The sequence below is a fragment of the Puntigrus tetrazona genome, chromosome 9 (assembly GCF_018831695.1).
Source record: "Puntigrus tetrazona isolate hp1 chromosome 9, ASM1883169v1, whole genome shotgun sequence".
Lineage (NCBI taxonomy): Eukaryota > Metazoa > Chordata > Actinopteri > Cypriniformes > Cyprinidae > Puntigrus > Puntigrus tetrazona.
Genome location: NC_056707.1, coordinates 14,037,853 through 14,059,823, shown reverse-complemented (window position 1 = coordinate 14,059,823; position 21,971 = coordinate 14,037,853). Strand labels below are relative to the sequence as shown.

The 21,971-nt window shown below is 36.9% G+C and overlaps 1 protein-coding gene across 3 annotated transcripts in view; it reads left to right on the top strand.

The window, feature by feature from the left end:
- Positions 1-21,971, top strand: part of LOC122351370 (diacylglycerol kinase gamma) — a 101,757-nt gene that overhangs the window by 26,948 nt on the left and 52,838 nt on the right. For 2 of the 3 annotated variants that reach the window (XM_043248406.1, XM_043248405.1), the window contains exons 2-16: positions 854-1,212; positions 9,256-9,332; positions 11,617-11,637; positions 12,111-12,264; positions 14,990-15,244; positions 15,473-15,619; positions 16,650-16,699; positions 16,929-17,003; positions 17,098-17,217; positions 17,309-17,426; positions 18,482-18,570; positions 19,361-19,477; positions 20,074-20,172; positions 21,489-21,596; positions 21,674-21,747. In XM_043248406.1, coding sequence (XP_043104341.1) covers positions 1,152-1,212; positions 9,256-9,332; positions 11,617-11,637; positions 12,111-12,264; positions 14,990-15,244; positions 15,473-15,619; positions 16,650-16,699; positions 16,929-17,003; positions 17,098-17,217; positions 17,309-17,426; positions 18,482-18,570; positions 19,361-19,477; positions 20,074-20,172; positions 21,489-21,596; positions 21,674-21,747 — 1,565 coding nt within the window. In that variant the 5' untranslated portion in view covers positions 854-1,151. The remainder of the gene's footprint in view (positions 1-853; positions 1,213-9,255; positions 9,333-11,616; positions 11,638-12,110; positions 12,265-14,989; positions 15,245-15,472; positions 15,620-16,649; positions 16,700-16,928; positions 17,004-17,097; positions 17,218-17,308; positions 17,427-18,481; positions 18,571-19,360; positions 19,478-20,073; positions 20,173-21,488; positions 21,597-21,673; positions 21,748-21,971) is intronic. The other variant, XM_043248407.1, reaches the window with a different exon arrangement.

Sequence of the window (21,971 nt, the reverse complement as noted above, 5' to 3'; positions counted from 1 at the left end):
GGAAGTTACAAAAAAACTGTAAATGATGTATACATGCAAGTATTGAACATGTCTCTGAACTGCAGTGGTTTTCAACACTGTCATTGGAGCACTGTCTCTCATCTAACACACGCGATTTTACCCGACCTCTCATCGGTAGAGGAGGCTTTAAAACCTGAAGTGATGTGATGTGGGTCAGATCCAATCATTTTCAGCAGCGGCAGCTCTTAAAGCAGTAAAAATAAGTTAATAACCAGCTGCTGTGATGTCTGTAAATCAAAGAACAAAAGAAACGTTTGAAGCTTTAAGGATTAATCAATATTTAATTAAGAATTTAGAGTTTAATAATTGTTGTATATATCCTACCTGCTAAAGAGTACAGGTAAATGTATTATAATTCTATAATGATTTATTATAACGTTTTTGCTGTAGAATGAAAGCTCTCAATTATCCTGTAATGTTGAATGGCTGTAGTCAGTGTTTAAGTGCTTCGTAGAGACATCAGAAGTATTGTTATCAGTGATACTTACCGTCAGTTATAGATGCCGTAAACTTTGTTTATACATTAATTTAAAAATTGAATGTGAAATTTTTGCTATGTAAAATTATCTAAAAAAAACTTTATTGTTAAGTGGTATTAATCACAAAAAAAAGATTTTAAAAATTATGCAATGCGTAATCTAATGAGAGATTTCTGGCCTGAAAAAGTTTGAAGTCTGCTCTACAGGAGACACATGAGAGATTTCTGGAGACGCAAGACTTTAGCAAGCGTCTTCATGCTCTCTTCATGTAATCTCTAAAATAACTAACTCTGTTTGTTTGTTTCTTTTCTCTCTCTCTCTCTCTCTCTCTCTCTCTCTCTCTGATTCTACAGACTGAAAATTTCAACTTCGGTGGAAAGGTCATCGGTTGCTCCGTGTGCACCTGTCACCTCCCCACCGCTACTCCAGTCCCAGCCCCTACCGGTGGCACGGCACGCCTCACCTTCACACTGCCCTCGTCCTTGTGTCCCTCCTTTGTTTTGCAACTCCACGTCGGGGACGCCAATTCACCATCTGTTACTAAGAAAAGGCAACACGATCATGCCAGATCGTGCCATCTCCTTCTCATACCTCACCTGAGGACGATCAGCGTGGTTCCCCCGGCTCTTCACGAGCACTCTGACCGGCGAGATGGGAGACTGGGTGTGTCTGAGCCCAGCCGAATTCTCCCAGCTGCAGCAGTACAGTGAGTGTGAGTATCCGAGCACAGGAAGCCTGTCTCCTCTGACCTCTGGCAGGTTGATTGGAATTGATTTCGGGGCTGTTAGGTGGATAAGAATGGATGAGAGGTTTTATCGGTCCATTTAGTTGGTCCTTGGCCATCCTTTTTGCTAACTGTACCACTCAGCTCCCCTGTTTAAGCTGATGCTTTGCTCAGTGTATTATGTAGGATGCGTACACATTCTGCAGCCGACCCACTGGACTTTTAGGAAGCGCTGCTGGGAATGTAGGCTATATTGACGTAACGCGTCGATGGGCTGCCAGTGCTCTTCGCATCGGTATTGATTAACAACGTTTAATGCAGTTATTGATGCAGACCACTTTATAAGCTAAACAGGCATATGAAATTTTCAATAACATTAAAAAGCGATGGTCTTGCTTATCAGTTTACTTATTTTGTAAGGGAACTGTGGTATGACAGATTTGAGGGGATGTAGAATGGTTGTATTGATTTAATGGGGGAAGTGAAATAGGATGCTAAACCAGGATATAAATTCAGAGTGTATCTATTATTATAAGGACTTTCAGTAAATCTGGCTCATATTTTGTTATAGGACATGCTGTGCTAGCTCGTATGCATGTAATAAGGAGGACTATTTTTCATCTGGTCAACAATCAATCAATCAATCAATCATTTTTATTTATATAGCGCTTTTAACAACACAGGTTGCATCAAAGCACTGTACAGTATAATGACAGGGATATATAGTGACGAGAGTGACCAATTTCTTATTAAATGCAGAGACGGTCTCTGTAGTCAATTCAACGATAGTCACTAGAAGTTAAGTGTCCCCAACCAAGCAAGCCAGAGGCGACAGCGGCAAGGAAACAAAACCCCATGCATATAGAATGGAGAAAAAAAAACCTTGGGAGAAACCAGACTCAGTTGGGGTCAGTTCTCCTCTGACCGGACGCCCAGCACTTAACCTCCAGTTCAATTTTAAACGCAGCTGTGTCAGGTAGTGTAAATGACTTAGTGTGTGCGTGTGTGTGTGTGCATCAGGATCTGGTGATCTGTCGACGGGCGCATCTAGGTTTTCTGGTCTCTGATGAACATAATCTCTGGGTGCTGATCCACCATCTAGTCTGGATACAAACTGTGAAAACAGATTGAGAAAGAAACAGGACTAATATTAGCGTAGATGCCATTCTTTTTACGATGTCACAAGTACATCGTATTTTAGGAGTAGTGTTCCCGGTTCCAGCAAATCTAAGTAATGCAGCCTAAAAATCCTTTAACGGATTTGAATAATAAAAGGTGTGTTGGTGTGTTATGTGTAGGCTAAGTTAAAAGATGTGTCTTTAATCTAGATTTAAACTGGCAGAGTGTGTCTGCTTCCCGAACAGAGTTAGGGGGAGATTGTTCCAGAGTTTAGGTGCTAGATAGGAAAATGATCTGCCGCCATGCAGTTGATTTTGATATTCTAGGTATTATCAAATGGCCAGAGTTTTGAGAACGCAGCGGACGTGCAGGACTATAATGTGATAAGAGCTCGCTCAAGTATTGAGGAGCTAAACCATTCAGGGCTTTATAGGTAATTAATAGGATTTTAAAATCTATTCGATGTTTGATAGGAGCCAGTGCAGTGTTGACAGAACTGGGCTAATGTGATCATACTTCCTAGTTCTAGTAAGGACTCTGGCTGCTGCGTTTTGGACTAGCTGAAGTTTGTTTATTAAGCGTGCAGAACAACCACCCAATAAAGCATTGCAATAATCTAACCTTGAGGTCATAAACGCATGAATTAATATTTCTGCATTAGAGGTTGAAAGCATAGGTCGTAATTTAGATATATTTTTAAGATGGAAAAACGCAGTTTTACAGATGCTAGAAACATGATTTTCAAAGGAAAGATTGCGGTCAAACAGCACACCTAGGTTCCTAACTGATGATGAAGAATTAACAGAGCAGCCATCAAGTGATAGGCTGTGTTCTAGATTATTATATGTGGGGTTTTTAGGTCCAATTATTAGCACCTCTGTTTTTTCAGAATTTAACATTAAGAAGTTACTCATCATCCAGCTTTTTATATCGACTATGCATTCTGTTAGATTCTCAATTTGGTGTGTATCACCAGGCTGCGCTGAAATATAGAGCTGAGTATCATCAGCATAGCAGTGAAAGCTAACACCATGACTCCTGATAATATCTCCCAGAGGTAACATGTAAAGGTTGAAAAGTAACGGTCCTAGCACTGAGCCTTGAGGAACTCCATATTTCACTTTTGATCGATATGATACCTCCTCATTTAATGCCACAAACTGATAGCGGTCAGATAGATATGATGTAAACCATGCTAAGGCGCTTCCTCTAATGCCAACATAGTTTTCTAGTCTATCCAAGAGAATGTTGTGATCGATAGTATCGAATGCTGCGCTAAGATCTAATAGCACTAATAACGAGATAAAACCACGATCAGATGATAGAAGCAGGTCATTAGTAACTCTAATGAGAGCAGTCTCAGTACTATGGTACGGTCTAAAACCTGATTGGAAATCCTCACAGACACCATTTTTTCTAAAAGGAATACAGTTGTGAGGATACTACCTTTTCTAGTATCTTTGACAGAAAAGGGAGATTAGAGATTGGTCTGTAATTTACTAAGTCTTTGGGATCAAGATGTGGTTTCTTAATGAGAGGTTTAACTACAGCCAGTTTAAAGGTTTTGGGAACATATCCTAATGACAATGATGAATTAATAATGTTCAAAATAGGATCTATGACTTCTGGAAGCAGATCTTTTAATAGTTTAGATGGAATAGGGTCTAACATACATGTTGCTGGATCTGCCAGTTTGCAGCTGTCAGTAACTACTCCACTCAGTCTGAGAGGAAGCTTTATTTGCATCAGCATTTATGATATTTTCAGTGTTTTCTTTACGGAACTAATTATGTGCATTTTGCGTAGTTGGCAAATAGCAAAGCAGGTGGTTGATTTCAGACTTGAACTCGAGTGCCAAAAAGAACATCAGAGAGAAAATAATGCACTCTGTGTAAACATTGCAATTTGCATATACTTTTGTGTGTGTGCAGTGTATGTACAGCGTATAAGCTGGCCAGAAGCAAAAACACATGTCATACTCCCAAAAATCCTGATGGCCTGTTTTTTCATAACCATGAACGTTAATTCAATATTTTATTTTTAAAAGTAAAAAACAGGCACAGATGTATATCATCACATTTTTTAATTCGCCAACTCTCAGCACGGAAAACTGAAAATAATCCTTTTAGGTGCTGTTTTAATGGATTCCCTATTATTTCACTTTCAATTTAATGGGTTAATTTGGAGCAATTAAGTATGCGAGAAATTACACATTAAAATTATTAATGCAGTTCATTAAATTATCTTTTAGGGGTGATTTGAGCCTAAAATGTTGTACTTAATTTGTGATTAATTTGACAGTGTAATTAATTAGAGTTAATTAGGGTTAAATTGCTTGACAGCCTTGTTTTTACTTAAATTATTTACATGATCAGGTTTGCTTGGTAGCTGGGGACTTTATTACCTTGTAAAAGTGTTTATGGTTGTGTCTTGAGAATTGAACCCTCAATCAAAATTCTGATTACTATTATCAGCTCATTTATTTTTTTAAGTAATCATTTATGCACACCATGTACAATTGAACACCATGAACGTAATTTTTTTTTCCTTTTTAATATAGAACGAATATATTCTGACATATTTGAGAATATTCTGAATTACAACTTTAATAAAATGTTACTTAACTTCAGATACTGAAACTCTAAAACTCTCCCCTGTTGTCGTTTGATTATCTGCAGAGGATGAACTGGCTAATATGAATTCCAAAGAGACCCCTGTGCCATTTTAAGAGGTTACCGGTAAAATTACCATGAAATTTTCAAATTAAGCATCTATCTGTGCTTTGTGAGGTTAATTGGCTTGTAGGATGCTGTAATAAATCTAAATACTCATAAAGTCAGTATAATTACTTTTCTTTCGTTGAGGGTGACCCCTGGTAACAGATTTGATTAAAAACCCTTGAGGAATAGTGAAGACTAAATAATCAGTAAGAAGTGCTCTCACCCTGGACTCTGCCAGCATGCCATATTTAAGGTATAATGCCTTTTAATAATAGCACATGCATTATGTGGAGTATATTCTGGGATACCGGACACATTTCCATTAAGAATTCAGTAGGTGTGAGATGGGGCATTAATCTTAAATTTAACTATGTCTCACAGATGAATAGCCAGGCCAGTCTGGCACAAATTTCAGCTGTACTACAAAGTAGTAGTATATGATTTCTCTATCAGTTCAGCATGAAAATAAATATTGGTTTTCAACTCTAAGTTATGTTTCCCTAACAAAATAAATTATCTTAATAGAAAAAACAATTTCTTAGCTTCTGCATATTCTAATGTGTAATATTATTTTAAATGAAGAAATAGGTTTGTGCTGGCTAAATATTAATAATAATGTGATTTTGGCTATTAGAAATGCACATCTGATAGTAGTGGCAGCTTGTATTATAATGCAGATGTAAATCTTTGTTCATTATCAAAATCATCTGTAGCATTGTAAAAACTGTAGCAACCTCATTTCTTATATGGTGAAATGTAGTTATTCTTTAATTAGTTTTTTGGAGGGAAATAAAGGGGTAATATGATGTTGCTAAATAGAACATTATTTTGCGTATTTGGTGTAATTCAATGCGTTTATGTGGTTTAAGATTCAAACATTATTTTCCACATAATCCATTATTGTTTCTTGATTGGCCGAATACCTTAAGCTTGTAACGGAAATGTGATATTTCTGTTGAACTATTCTGAAACAGTGTTATAAATACAATTTGACCATTGATTTCTAGCTGTGTCCTCTTTTGTAAGCACAAAGAAAATAGTTTCACTTTCACAGCAAAACATAGCATCTCCAGAACATGGCGCCAGCAGCAACACTACAGAGAGAATAATAGTTCGACCTTCTATCTTTGCATAAACATTTGGGAGGTGTTATGAAAACAAGTGAACAAGTCATAACTTTTATAAAGAGCATCTTTTTGGTTTTGATACATTAGTATTTGCAACTTTAGGGATCGTATCAGCTTGTAACATTACAAAGAGAAAAGAAAGCTTGTAATCGCATTATATGACCCCTTTTAATTCATGTCTACCTTAAAATTCAATACAGGTACCCAAATTCATGACACAATACCACAGTGCAATCCATAATTATGATTTGCTGATTTGACAAATGAGTTTCGTTCCGCTTCTGGTGCATAAACATAATATTGAACATTTATTGAAATGTAGGTTGTCCTCAAGAGGAGACGTTGTGTTCTTGTCACTGAGTAAAGTGTAGGCACAGCTAGGTGCTAAGGGCTTTGTTTTGATTCAGTTGTGCTAATAATCAGTGGAATACATTTGCCATGATGAGCTAATTGAAACTCCAGTCACAGTCTCAGCAGTAAGATTCCCGACTATTAAATAAACCAGAAACAATGGTCTGTTAGTTTTAGTGTCCTGTTAGTTATAGGATGTGTTTGTTCGCTTCCCGCAGAACCCGCAAGCAGCTTGGAGTTTGGCGTCAGTCTTTAGTAAATGTGCAAGACTCATCACTGTCAGTCAAAATGTCCCAGTCCAAAGATGTGTTAACCTGGCGTGTTTAACCATTGGCATCATGCTGCATTTTATGAATTAGGTTTCTGAAACTAATAGTGCGTAAACCTCTGATTGATAATAAAAGTGTGACGTCAGTCTTTCCGACCACAGAAATCACCAGATTGCTTTGTTCTGGGTTTTACCTGTTGAGGAAAAGACTCATTTTGCTCAAATGAAACACTGGGTGCAGTTTGGTTTTCAGTTATGAGTGTCTGTCACATTGCCTGCGCCCCCTCGTGTTTTTCCCTTAACCACTGAGTCTCTATATACTGACTCACCCAACACTGCTGCTTAGTATCTGAACATTAGCTCCATATAGCTGAGGCCGTTGAGATATGCATCTTAATGCGTAGCCAACGATACGATACATTAAAGCTACATATGAAGCAGCTATCGATACAATGCAATAGGATTCACCCAATCATGATCCAGCGCAATTTATTTTCGATTTACTTTAACACGGTGTGATTCAATGCAGTGCAGTGGAAAAAATGTAATACAATGCAATTCAATACCGTACAGATAGATTTTATTACTTTAGTTCAAAGAGACAGCCATGTTAATCTATATTTTATGCGACTCTCAGAACATGCCTCGGTCTCCATAGTGTTGTGGTGAGTAACAGCCGTGGTGGTGAAAACCTTCTTGAGCTAACAGCTTAGATAAGAAAAAATCAATGTATGCATAAATATTGGTGACAGATTATTGGTCACCTTCTAAGTGATAAAAGTATAGTGCATCTACTACTTTTTACTGGTGCAAATATGTTCCAACTTGTATCCGATGCACACTTTTTACTTTATTATATTTATAATTTGTATTCAATTTTTGAATTTAGTAGTATTTTTAGATTTAGTTAACAAAAGGAATAGTGGTTGAGTCAAATCTATTATTGTTATTATTTTTTTAAAAGGCAGTAAAAATCTAGCAGAAATTCAAAGTGAGGAGGTAAAGCATGTGGAAATAATAAACATTAAGAGAGAGCCAATCAGTGGGAGACACAGTGCTAACGGTTCTGGGGGAGATTAGCATCATCTATGAGGAAAGCACCTCGTTCTGCCCCTCTGGGCGGCAGTCGGAAGAAGTGTGTGACAATTCAACGCTTACAGAAAACAAAAATGAAGCCCGGGGCAGCAGATTCATTTCTCATGTCATAATGCTAATAAGCTTTGGTGACATTTTCTGCTCAGTTATTATCTCTGCTTAATTAGCCTATTTTGTCAGATTGTGCTGTACATCTAATGTTTCTAGTAATAGATACAAAATTAAATGGCTTTTTTCAAAATGTTATGGATAATGATGCACATAGTTAAAGTTTCAAGTACTTTTCTCTTGTGTTTGGGGCAACATTGTGTTAAGAGTTTCTACTCGTCCAATATGAGTTGATAATAAGATTGATTTATTGATTTATTGATTTATTATTGGTCACACTTTAGTTTAGGGACCAATTCTCACTTTCAACTAATGATTAACTACTTTGGCCTTTGGTCATTTTCTGCTTATTAAGAGTTAGTAAGGTAGTTTGGTATGGAGTATTAAGCAATCTAACATATGGTGATGCAGAATAAGGCACTAATATGTGCTTTATAAGGACTATTAAACAACCGTTACGTTAGTAATGTCCATGCTAATAAAGAACTAGTTAAAGTGGTCATATGATGTGATTTTTAAATGTTCCTTTCTCTTTAGAGGGTTACAAGCTCTTGGTGCATAAAGAAGATCTTTTTCAATGACTGACGTTTTAAAATCGCAGAGATAAAAGTTATGACTTGTACACTTGTAATGTTTTTTGGCGACATCATATGACCCCTTTAATAAGAAATGGTCCTTGAAATAGTGTTACTTGGCTAGTCTGCAACATCAGTGCATTTAATGTGTCTTAGGAAGATTCTGTGTTTCATTAACTTAAGAACCACTGGAATTGAGAACCACTGGTCTATAGGATGTTTCCTTTTAGATGTCAAATAAACGTCTATTGGATGTCTTTAAGATGTTTGAGATTTAAAATGTATGTAAAACCGACATCTTGCTGATTTTTAGACAGCAGATGCTTTTCAGATCAATACATTTTTAACTGACGTCTTGCAGACGTTCATGTACTATCTGGGAATTTACATTGTTTTTATCGAACATATAATTAATCCAGTTAATTTTTTTAAATAGTATTATCAAGTGAACATTGAACATTGATACATAAATGGATTAATACATTTTATAGAATGCACCTAGTTACACCTTAGCATTAACAGTTTAATGCTTTCTGAATTTCATTTCCTTAAAAGAAAAAAAAACTCAAACGTTTGAATATTTCCACTGCAAAATACAGCAATGAGTATCTACACTTATAAGTACAGCTGTATGTCTGACTAAATGTTTTTTTTTTTTTTTCGCACAGATTCCTCAAAGAAGCTTAAAGACGTCCTGGAAGAGTTTCATGGAAATGGTGTCCTCTCCAAGTATAACCCTGAACAGGTATGTAATGGCAAGAGCGGCTGTGATCTGGCCTGATTAAATGATCTGTTTAGAGGCAGTGGAGCTTCTGGCTGTGACTTGACAGAACACCAATACAACCTGACTCAGGCCCCAAGTCATTACAGGAAATGCTTAGTCATCCGCTCCCCGAAACGAAGTGGTCAGATATCTCCTCCTATTAGAGAAGGCCCTCACTGACATCATAAAGCCCATGCATCACGTTGCCGTGACAACAAAGCCAGCAGGCAGCCGCATCTATAATTTGCTTTATGGAGTGTCGCCATTATATTTCTCTCCTCTCCTCTGCACTGACATAAATAAGAGGCTGCTCAGGGTTTGGCGCCACAGGTTGTGACCCAGAGCCTTGACTGAATCAATAGTGAATAAGCACCGGTGAAAGTTAATGGGTTTGAAGCTGACGCCGGGTTGGCTGTGGTGCGACATTGCATGCTTCGCATTGTTCATCAGTTCGGTTTAAACCATAAAGTCTGGAAGCATCACAGAATGGAGGTGACATGCCATGAGTGCCACTGTGCTGCCTGCTTACGATGACCAAGAGCTGCATTTCACTCATGTGCACAGCCTCGAATGACTGACTGCAGTTGGGCTGTAAATATCCTTCATCTCACCCTCAACAAGTCCTGGCTGTTTTGAGCATAATGATGTTTAATTATGGTGACTCTGTAACCTTTGTCAAATGAAAAAAAAAGTCTGTAAAAAAGGGGCGCCAATGAAAGGTTAAATAAACGGTTCATTGTTTCCTGGATTATTTTATATTGTTTCCAGCCTCTGCGATTCGGACGTTTGAAAGTCAGACAGGAAGTTTCTCTTACAGACAAGGCTGGTTACTCTGCTTTTTGACACAACCAAAACGTATAATCTCGTTTGCTAATACTTAGACAAAGAGAGTCATTTGGGTTCGGTTACTTTCACCTTCCTGTTTTTGGTGTGCATCTGCCAAACGTTTTCAGCCATTCAAGCATACAGCCAACTTTGCATGCAAGTTCCCCTCTGTCCACCTCTACTTCCTATAGTCTTGCCTGTTTTTACCTTATTGGCTTTTTATGCCTTTTAAGAGCGATCTAATGGATTTAAGTTTGTTGTTTCCTGCAATGACACGATTAAAGGGAAATGGAACCACAATGCCTTGAAAATTGTCTTAGAATATGCGGATGCTTTTTGTTTAGTGACTCATGTGCTTAAACCATCAGACTTAGTAAATACTCTTCAAGGGCGTTGGGATTTACAGGTTGTCATTTCAATTTTTGTTTTTGTTATTTCACTGCAATTTTTTAGTTCTGGAAATCTATTTATCCTTTGACATCCTTTGACCCACTTTTAGTGAACGGCCCCTAATACAGCATGTGTATATATAAAAAAATTATAATAATTTTTTACATTTATTTAAATTACTTTTGTAACCATAACATTAAATGTACATTACTGTTCAAAAGACTGATTGATTGGACAGAAATTAAATTGATCAAAAGTGACGTTTAAAATTTTTTTTTTAAAAGTTATTTAAAGTTTATTTTGAGCTTGCTATTTATCAAAGAAAAAAATGCAAGTTCTCACAACTATGTAAACATGGGAAATAATAAGAGTTTAGACAAAATATTTAAGAAATGATAACAAAAGCTACTCGGTGTAAATACATTATATATCTAAAAATATTAAAGCAATAGTTACTTTCCATTTTTAATCAAATAAATGGGAATAAGAAACTTAACATTTTACTTCAAATTTTAAACAAAAATCTTACCTAGAGTGTATTTTAGTTTTGTTCCTTTTTTCCCCTACCTATGCTAATTTTAAGTAGACAAAAATATTTTCAGCAAAATTTAATAGTATGTTAAGAGAAACCAGTTTGCAATATCCAGCAGCAAAATGAGCCGTTTTGTACAACTAAAAATAACTTGCAGCAAATGAGACCAGAAGACCTTGCACATAAAATGTACAATGGCCTTGCACATTCTTACGAGAAAAATAAGGTGTGTAATTTATTTTTTTCAATTTAACTGAGAGAAAATGACCACTTTAAAGAAACAGATCCGCATTATGCAAATAAACCAGTGTATTCTCCTGCCACTGAGTATGATGCAGGTGGACTAATGCAATACAGCATTAAAGAAGGAATAATGTCATTTCGTTCAGTGTCAGAGGAGCAGAGGATATGAAAGATAACACCGTTCACTGATCCCTTCCCTCTGCACGGTCAACCACTGCAGTGTATATAACCCCTCTCTCCCTCTACCCTCTTCATATATCTCTGACTGCCACACAGAAGCAAGATGTTCTCAACCAAGTAAGCTGTTACCTTCTGGGTTTGCATGTTCTGTGGTTTAATGTGTCTACAGAGTGCATGCCCCGGCCCATCCTTGTCTAACAAGTTGCTACAATGTCTACTGGAGATCAGAGGTCGTGCCAAATGCTTTTTAATGTGAGCCATGTGTCTGTGCTACTTTAAATTCTATTAACGGCCTCTTCATCATGGTGTTTTTGTAACCTCCGATGATTTCGTTTCTATGAGTAGCAAAAAAATTGCTAAATTATGTGTTTTTACTATATTTTAATGTGTGTCAGTGGGCTCCCTCTGTATTTTTGTTGCCATGTGTCATAATGAAATGCTTGAGCGTGTCATTCATGCCCAAAGACAGGAACATCCTCTCTGCTGAAAACATAAAGGAGCAGGAAGCTGCATATTCATGGCTTTATTTCGTCTTTCAGGCTTCCTGTCTTCTCATTTCTCATCATCTCTCCACTTGTCTTCTCCTGCAGCCCATCGACTATGAGGGCTTCCAGCTATTCATGACGACCTATCTGGAGAATGACATCCCTGAGGAACTTTGCAAACACCTCTTCACTTCCTTCAAGAGCAAGAATGGAGGAGGCAGCTCCCCTGACACCTCTCGATCTGGAGCAGGCATGCTGGGTAAATAGTCTTTTATACTGTCTATACCAGGTCACGAAAGTTTTAATAGGAGAGACAGGTGTCAGTTTTTTTTTTTTTTCTGAGGTTAATTTTTTCAGGAGCTGTGAATGAACAACTGCACCGAAACACGCCTGTGCACTGATATATAAACAGTTGGGTCCTGATTCAAATTGATTTATACCTGCGAATGAGTATTATTAGAGTTTAAGTATTAGAGTTTTAAAACATGTTGAACCTCGTGGCATAAAATAAGAAATATTTAAAACTTTTCCCTATTTGAAGGTCGCTAATCAAACTTTTGTGCTGCTGCCATTAATACGAAAGAGTTGCGAAATCAAATACAAAGAAATTCATCAGGATTTTTTACCTGCTTTGCTTGTTATTCTGATCATTTAATTTCTAATGGAAACACATACACTACCTTTCAAATGTCCAAAGGCTAAAATCGGCATAAAATCTGTTCAAAAGTCTCTTATGCTCAATTATTTGTGTTTATTTAATCAAAATACACATATTTATTTATTTGATCGGTTAAAACCGTAATTTATGAAATAAGTTATTTTAAATGGTAATATTTATTTATATTTTCTATAAATGCAAGTTTGAAGTTGGTCACATTGGCATAGTAGATACTATTGTAGAGATGTGAGGTTTTTTTGTCTCATATACTCATTTGTTTGCATTGATTTGATCAAAATACAGTATTAATTTAATTTAAATAACTCTAAAACCAGTAATTTGTTAAATATTAACAATGAATTAAATTTATATTAAAATATATTTTATGCATGACACGTGTTTCTTATCAATGCAAAACATTTTATATAACAAAATAAAGTACTTTCACCTTTGGTCTCAGATCGCAATTGAACTTTTCACTTAAATTAGATTAGTGTCATGACGGAAATAAAGAACTGGTAGACGTCTAGAGATCCCACACACATCTGATGAGCGTTCATCTCGGTGTTATGCGATGAAACCTGCTCTTGTCTTTCCACTTTTCAGGCTCTCCATGCCTCTCTGCTCTATAAAGACAAAGATGTGCAATGTTGATGCAAGAGTGCACTTTAATGAAAAGATGCTGGTGGCTTTGTGTCTGCTGCTATTACTGTTAACCTGAGGTGATTTAGGGCAAAAAAACTAGTTGAGGATACAGTTCAACAGCGCCATCTAGTGGCTTGATTTCTCTGGACTGGCTAATACAGTACAGTCAGTGATTTCTGTTGCTCCATGTGTCTTTAATTCAGTTCCTTTAGGCTAAATGAGAAATGTTCAGTATGGCAGTAATAAATCTGCCGTATTAAGCTGTCCTGACTGGCTGCGCTCATAAACTATCCCAGCTATCTTTTCCTCAGTCCGCCTTGCTCTACTCCCGTTCCACTTTACTTTGACCCCTGTGTCTGCAGAGCCCAAGTCCATTGATGCAGGCATCTCTATACAGACCGAAGTGGCCTGTGCACCAATAACAGGTACCACAGCAAGTGTGGTGTGATTTGACCGGACAGAGACTTGCATCACGGCTGTTCCTTCACCTGGTGTTGTCATGTGTTGTCTTGGTGTGTCTTGGCAGATCTTTTTATTTATTTGTGATGTCAAACAAAGCAACCAGTGACGGATATGATTTTCATCCATAGTATCAAGTCAACCACTGTGTGGCTGTGGTGACAATCGTGATGTACCGGCAGCTTTCTTCTTACTTCCTCGTGCAATATTAAAAAATGTCTGCTGTGTGTCATTGTACCTGTTGTGGGTTCCAAAACTTCCCGAACTCAACATTTTTAAACCACTGCGCAGGGAGCAATATGCAAGCAATATAAAGCTAAAAACTATCAGATTCAGTGGGTCTCATTCAATAATATTTGTGCACTTATTTATGCCTGCAGAATGCGTTCTCGTCTATCTGTCTGTCTGTCTGTCAATAGTTTTATGCGACATCGCACCCTTATAGGAACACACACCTGGGGGGCAAAACGAGGATTCGCTCTACTGACTGCCACTTATTTTTGCACAGTTTGCATTAAGTAGTAATGTAGTAAAAGGCAGATATTAAAAGCTGAAATTCATTGGCGTATGTTTTGTACAGGCAAGCAGATGAAGCCAGAATATAAATGCAGTAATGCCTAGTTTCACATCAAATGGTTTCCCAACCATTAAGCGGATTGCTTTCATATTCCAGCCTCATCTGCTTTTCAGTGTAAACTATGCATCATTAATAGTGAGATTATGGAATATGCTATTTTAATATTACTGTTTTAAGTATATTTAATACTTAATATAAAGTGTTTCTACGTTTTTTCAGGCTGTTTAATGACTGAAATATTGCCGAAATATGGTTTGCAAATGGCCAAAACCTAAATTTTGCTCACGCACCTTAGTTTTATTGTTTCGAGATGTGATCCACATATTTGCGATGTTGAACCAGATTAAAACCTGACACGCTTGTGCTGCAGTTCTATGGCACATGGATGTTTTGCCCTCCAGGTCTTCGGACTGGTCACGTGACTGACAACTGTGATTATTCCCTATATATTTACACAATTTTAATCGGAAAAAAAAGTCAGGTATTGATGAATAATGTTTTTTTGTTAATAATGTTCGCGCACAGGATTCACACACGCTTGTACACACAGTTAGTGGAGGAGACTCTATGCTTTGTTTCTTCCTGTCTCATTTCAGATCATCGCTTTCATTCTCCTCTCTATTTTCCCTGCATTTTTCCTCGTAGGTATGAATGGGAAGAGTATTTTGAGCGCTATGAGCCGACATGCACCAGAGAACTCTGCAGGGATCACTCCAGGCTCAGGGGCCACCACATCGCCCTGCTCGTCCCGCTCCTCGTCACAACGCTCAGGCACAGGGGGCCACACACCCAGAGGCCCCCACCGCTCACCCGGCACGCAGCCCAATCCCCCAGCGAGCAGCAGCAGCAGCAATGCTTTGGCTCTCTCCAAGACTACCAACTCCCCGCGCCTCTCTCCAGGTCAGAGGGAAGAACAAGGGGACAACCTTGATCTTCACTGCTTTTTTTTTTTTTTTTACACGTGTAATCCATAACAAAGGCCTAATCACAATCTGGATGCTCCCTCACAGTTACTTTGGTGTGATACCTGATGTTATTACTGATAGTGTACGGCACTTTGGCCATTTTTAAATGTGCTTTATATATAAAACTGAATTAAATTGAAAAAATTATTTAACATTCTTCCAGAGCGTAACCAATCAGAAAACCGTACATCTCTCCGGAGAAGTCCTTCTCCACAAAAAGGATCTCCTTCACCCCAAGTGGTCTTCCTTAAAGACATTGTGTGCTACTTGTCCCTCCTGGAGAGAGGGACGCCAGAGGATAAGCTTGAGTGTAAGTTGGGAATTATTCAAAATAATAATATTTGGATTTTTCTTTAGCTTTCTTTTTAAGGATTTTTAAATACTTATTTGGTCATATATTTTTTTGTATATTAACAGTTTATGATGTTAGCTTGTTCATGCTAAAACAAACTTTTTCTTTGCGACGATAGTTTATTAGACTCTTTGAGGTCACATGAGGCTTCTTCCTTTAATATCCTTCTTATCTACATTAAGATAAACATTAACATATACTCTATAATTCATACTTTACTAAAGTTATTTTATAAGTATTATAAGTAATTGTGTAAATTTTGTCTCCAGACCAGTCGTGCCAACCACAGAGATCACAGTATTAGTGACTAATATGTGAAAAATCACCTCATTCTTTGCAGGTGTCATTTTTTTCTCTGATTACTGATTTTAAACATTGCATATGAAAAGCAGATATGGAGCAGATTATGCCAATACTCCAGTAATCAGTGTCATGTCATTCTTTACAAATCATCCTAATAATGAATAAGAAGAATGTCTTATAACGTTTGATCACGGTTGTGCAGTTTAATATTTTTTTGAAAACCATTATACATTTTTTTAGGATTATTTAAAAAATCTGTATAACTTTATTTTAAGTTCTCTTAACTAGTCAATTTCATCATGCAAACACATATTAAACTTAACAACTCTTTTCTAACTATTTACTAACTAATAATAAGCAGCAAATTTTGTTTAATAAGTCAGTATATTTAAATATAGTACACCCAACAACACCTGACCTGCACGTGACAGAATTCCAGAATCTCTTTCTCTTCTTCTGTAAAGGCTTATCTCTCCTCCTGTCCTTGTTTAACATGGAGTTAGCATAGCCAGGCTTTCTTTAGCGTAGGAAGTTATTTGTGCCTGAAGCTAATCCTCACTTGCTGCCTCAGTCTGCCCTTTGATAACCTGAGCTCCAGGTGCTATCATGGGGTCTGTGCTTGACAAATGTTTGCTACACTACAAAAAGATGCGGTCTCTTATCTTTTACTTCTCTAACCCTAAAGTCATGTTCAGGCTGTACGACACAGATGGCAATGGTCTGCTGGACAGTTCGGTGAGTCTGAAATCTGTCTAGTTTTTTTGTGGTTAGATTGATGCTGTAAACAACAACGGGTTAATAATGCACCGTACATAGTACTGCACTATGAGCTGTACATAAGTTTAATACAACAAACACGGGTCATTTGAACTGATAATCGGAAAGAACTGTACATACCAGGCTACATAAACACTGTATGCTTTATAGTGTATAATATCTAAAGCAATTATGTGTATCGATTTAGGAGCTTGACCGCATCATAAACCAGATGGTCCATGTAGCTGAGTATCTAGAATGGGACTCTACAGAACTACGACCAGTATGAATCACTTTAAATGTTTCCACCAGCCAATCCCAAGTTGCACAGTGGAATCCATATCTTATTGTCCCATGTTTTATGTCTTATATTGTAGATTCTGAAAGAGATGATGGAGGAGATTGATTATGACCGGGATGGAACGGTCACACTAGAGGAATGGATCAGAGGAGGAATGACCACCATACCACTCCTGGTCCTGCTGGGAATGGAGACGGTGAGGTGTAACTAATTGTGAGTTAAAAAGAGGAAACAGTACCTTTAAAGATGTAGTATCTAATTCCTGTTCTGCTTTTACGTGCATTCAGAATGTACAGGAGGATGGGCAGCATGTATGGAGACTGAAGCATTTTAACAAGCCAGCATACTGTAATTACTGCCACACTATGTTGTTAGGAGTAAGAAAACAGGGCCTTTGCTGCTCACGTGAGTATCTATCTGTTGTTCTATCTGTCCCTTTGTACTATATCTCACTTTGTCTGTTATCTATTGTTTAACCAAAATGTACATTTTTAAGGCAATATGAAATAGTTTTATATTTTTATTTTAGTCCAAATTCTATCAAAAAATTATTAAATTTTGCTAATTAAAATCATCTCTACTACTAATAATAATGCAATTATTGAATTTTCAATTAATCAATTATTACTTTTAAAAAATTAAATATGGTGTTTCTGGTGGGATATATATATATATATATATATATATATATATATATATATATATATATATATATATATATATATATATATATATATATATATATATCCCACCAAAAACACTATATGAAATTTTTTTGGTAAATTGGTAAATCAATTTTTATTGATAAATGTTTCTTAAAAGTAATATTAAATAATTGCATTATTAGTAGTAGTAGTTTTATTACGTTACTAATATATTTCTGTCACAGTATCTTCCAAGTTGAACCAGACTTTCATTTTGAGAGGTGTTTGACCTTTTTCATGACCTTTAGTTTTTTCTGTTTTTATAATATGACAAGTTGTTCTCACAAAACACACTAAATGCTCATGAAGTGGCTCTCAGAGCAGTTCTATAGATTCATTATTTTCATGTATTTATCTACTCATATATCAGGCAGCAGAGGCTGAAAACACGGCGATAATCACGTGCACTTCAGTACATGTGGCACATGCAAAATTAACATTTAAATAGTATTTTGCAGTTTATTTTTCACAGACATTACCGTCCATATCACCTTTTTAAATCAAGTGCATTGACCTACTTTTGACTTATTCATCCAAAATTTGGCAAATTCTGTGTCATTTTATTTAATTATATCTGCCCAATTCTGTATTTCAATGTGTCTTTTGATTTTTCTGTTATCTTTCATCCGTTTTTCTATCACACTATCATTCTGACCACCTATCCGTCTGTCTGTCTTTTGTGCAGTTTTCTGTTTGAAATGCTTCCTTTCGATCTCTCATGCTCCTCCTCTCACAGTCCTGTCTTTTGTTTGGCAGTATGCAAGTACACAGTCCATGAGCGCTGTGTGTCCAAAGACATTGCTCCTTGCATTAGCACCTACGCCAAGTCCCGCAGACACACCAATGTGAGTCCATAAACAACATCTGCTTACAACTGAACACATCTCATTTTTTAAGGCCGGTACCAATAATTTCAAAAATTTCATTTTTGTGGAACCAGAAGTCCCAGATTGATGTGTTTGGTACAGAGCTAACAAACACAGTGTTCTGTTATTAGTAAACAACTCGTGTTATGATTATTTTATCCACTGACCGCTGTCCAGCTCAGTTTTCACCCAAGGCAACTTCCCAGACCTATAACTCTTGGTTTATCCACAAAGTAATGTTCTGTGGACATGTCAGAAAGGCTATGAGAACATCCTGTGTGCCCTGTCTTTTTCTGTACTAAGAACTAGAGGGAAAAAACTAAAATCACACAGCGCTGTTTTAGTATTCACTGACACCTCTTTAAAACTTGTTTTACATGGAGAGTAATTTAAAGTCAAGTAATTTTTACCAGAGCTTCTCAAAATTCTCAGTGGTTTTAGTCTCGACTGAAATCTCAGTAGTCATTGTGTAAAGATTAAGATGACTTTTATGTTAAGTCCTTCTGTTAAAAGGCCCGGAGGAACTACCTCGGGTATGAACTGACCAGCTGTAAATATATACGTAAATTGAAACTAATCCAGTCTGAATATGGCTTTTAGTCATTAAAGTGAACTAATATTGTATCACAGATAGTGATAGAATTGTTGTGCCTTAAAAATGCCTTAAAATGCATGTGGGATAGGGTAGGATAATAATTTCAGCAATGTATGGGCTGTTTGAGTGTTTCACAACTAAAACAAATAATGAGTCTCTATTGAATGTCTCTAGGCTATGCAGCATGTTTGGATGGAGGGCAACTCCCTAACAAAATGTGACAAATGTCACCGCAGTATCAAGTGCTATCAAGGTCTAACAGGCCTTCACTGTGTTTGGTGTCAAATCACTGTGAGTATATATTTATTTACTGTGGCCAGTGAGAGTCTAAAACGTTTTTGTTAACATTAATATTTATTGTGTGTTTGTGTTAAAAAGAGGAGTTGAACAAAGACTAATATAGGGAATGTATTTTATAGTGTTTTTCTTAATTTTTTTCTGTTTTATCTCAGTTTATTCAGCTGTAGCCTATTTAATGTAATATGTATTTACACCACTTGGTGGTGTTCTTCACTAAACCTTTACACCATCATTTAGTGCATGTGGGCAATTTTTTTTTAAATAGCCCCTAATAAAGATAAGTGTCAGCACTTAACACTCATTCAAAAGCTTTTTTCTCTGCATAATGATTTTTATTATCACATTATATGCTCTTGCACACTCTCTGAACCGTCTCTCCTGACAGTTTCAACTCTAAACCTGCAACTAATTTAATATTGAGTACGGATCCTGCTGTCCTCTTTGTTCCTACCATTTAATGTCTTTTTACAAAGTCAGATTAGTAAGGATAAAACAAGTGACAAAATTTCCAGTCCATTCCAGTCTGTTGATGTGTCTTTTTCCGCTGCCGCTTTATATATATATATATATATTTGTGTGTTTTCCAGCTTCATAACAAGTGTGCGTCTAATGTGAAGCCTGAATGTGACGGTGGGCCATTAAGAGATCACACACTCCTGCCGTCGTACATCTGCCCTGTTGTTTTGGTGAGATCCGTCTGCAATGGTACTGCACTTGTTTGATATGCTAAAATGTATTTTGGACAATGTGGACAATTTGTGGACAATGTGGACAATTTTTTGGCCCTGGTGGGTCAGTCCTACTCTCTCTACTGGAACCAATAAGACGTCTGTACTACAGAGAAAACATACTCATTGTATTTATAATTGGGTATTGTAGACAGTACGCAAGTCCTTTCTAGATAGTTAGAGGTTATTTGATTTTGTAGAGTTATACACAGCCCTTATTGTTTAAATGTTAATTCATGTAAATTGATAAAAACACCCATCTCACACATGGATGGTTGCAGGTGTACATGTACATAGCCATTAGAGAGAAATGAATATTTGTCTTGCATGCTGCTGTGGCTTCCATATCTTTAAATATGTGTTTTAAAAGCAGTTGTCCTTTGCTTAAAAAAAAGAAAAGAAATTTAATTGCGGTCTGAGTTACACTATCCATAGTTTTTTTTTTTTTTTTTGTATCTATACATACCTTTTTTATATATCACAAATATTTGTTAATAAATAGTTTTAGTAAAGGGATAAAAGGGAGTTTTTTGTGCACTCGCAGTCACAAAACAAAACTAATTTTCCTACTGAGTGGGAACTTGTATCACTAAATTGTTCACTGTTTTTGTCCTACAGGTATTCCATCTTTTTGCTATACAATTAATGAAGTAAATATTGAAAAGACTATGTATATGGTTTTACTGTAATCATTTCATCTTGAATGCCATTTAGTTTTAATAAGTATGACACAAGAATCAAGGAAATTCACAAACAAGTTTGGACTGGAGTCAAGATTATTTTGTTTTTGAAAAAAGGCAGCATTTCCTGATTTATACAGCGGGGTTTTTGAATGTGTGATTTGAATTGCGATTGGTTGATCAACATTTTAAGTTGTTCAGTCGTTGTCTGCGAAGTGCACAGCTTTGAAATAGTTCCAGGCTTTTTTTTTCCGCATTACATGTACAAATGATTTTGATCGCTTGATCATTAGAAAGTTGTAATAAACGGCATTAATTGTGAGTAGATTGTCAAGTAGAAATAAAAAATTTACTTGAAATAGTTTACTTACAATTTATGTGTAAATGTCTTCATTGTCTCTTTGTATATAGAGGCTGTATGATTGAGACTTATGTCATATGTAGTAGAGACCTGTAGAAATACTAAAACAGGTCTTTAGGTCTTCCTAAATTAAAGGAAAGTGAGACGGATCTTTTCATTCTTATCTGAGATGCACATCTATCTCGCTCTGTCTATGTTTGCTGATGTTGATCGTAATGTCTGTGCATCTGTAGGACCGTCATTCCGCCGCCAAAAGAGGTGAAGGAGAATCATCGCCCAGTACCAGCCCTGAGGACACCGGCCAGTGTTTCAAGTTCACCGGTGACGGTCAGGCACTGCAGGTGAGTCCTCAGCACACACGCTCTGGGGCTGCAAAATAGGTGCGTTCGTAACTTTCCCTCCCTTTCTTCCTTTTAAGATCACCCCTCTGCCTGGGACGCACCCCCTCCTCGTGCTGGTTAATCCCAAAAGTGGCGGTCGGCAGGGAGAGAGGTAAATGTCTTTGAAGCTTAAACTGTTGCATCATCATTTTTCATATTCTCCGACCTTGTACCGCCGTATTGGTTCCAATGAGGAGGTTTGTCAAAGCATCTGAAGTCGGTAAAATCTGCATAGACATGTGAAACAAAAGTCCCACTCTTTTTCTTGCTTACTGGCAGTGTCCTAAATACCATCAAAGCTAGCAGGAGACAGTAATGCTGTTTAAGGAGGAAGAA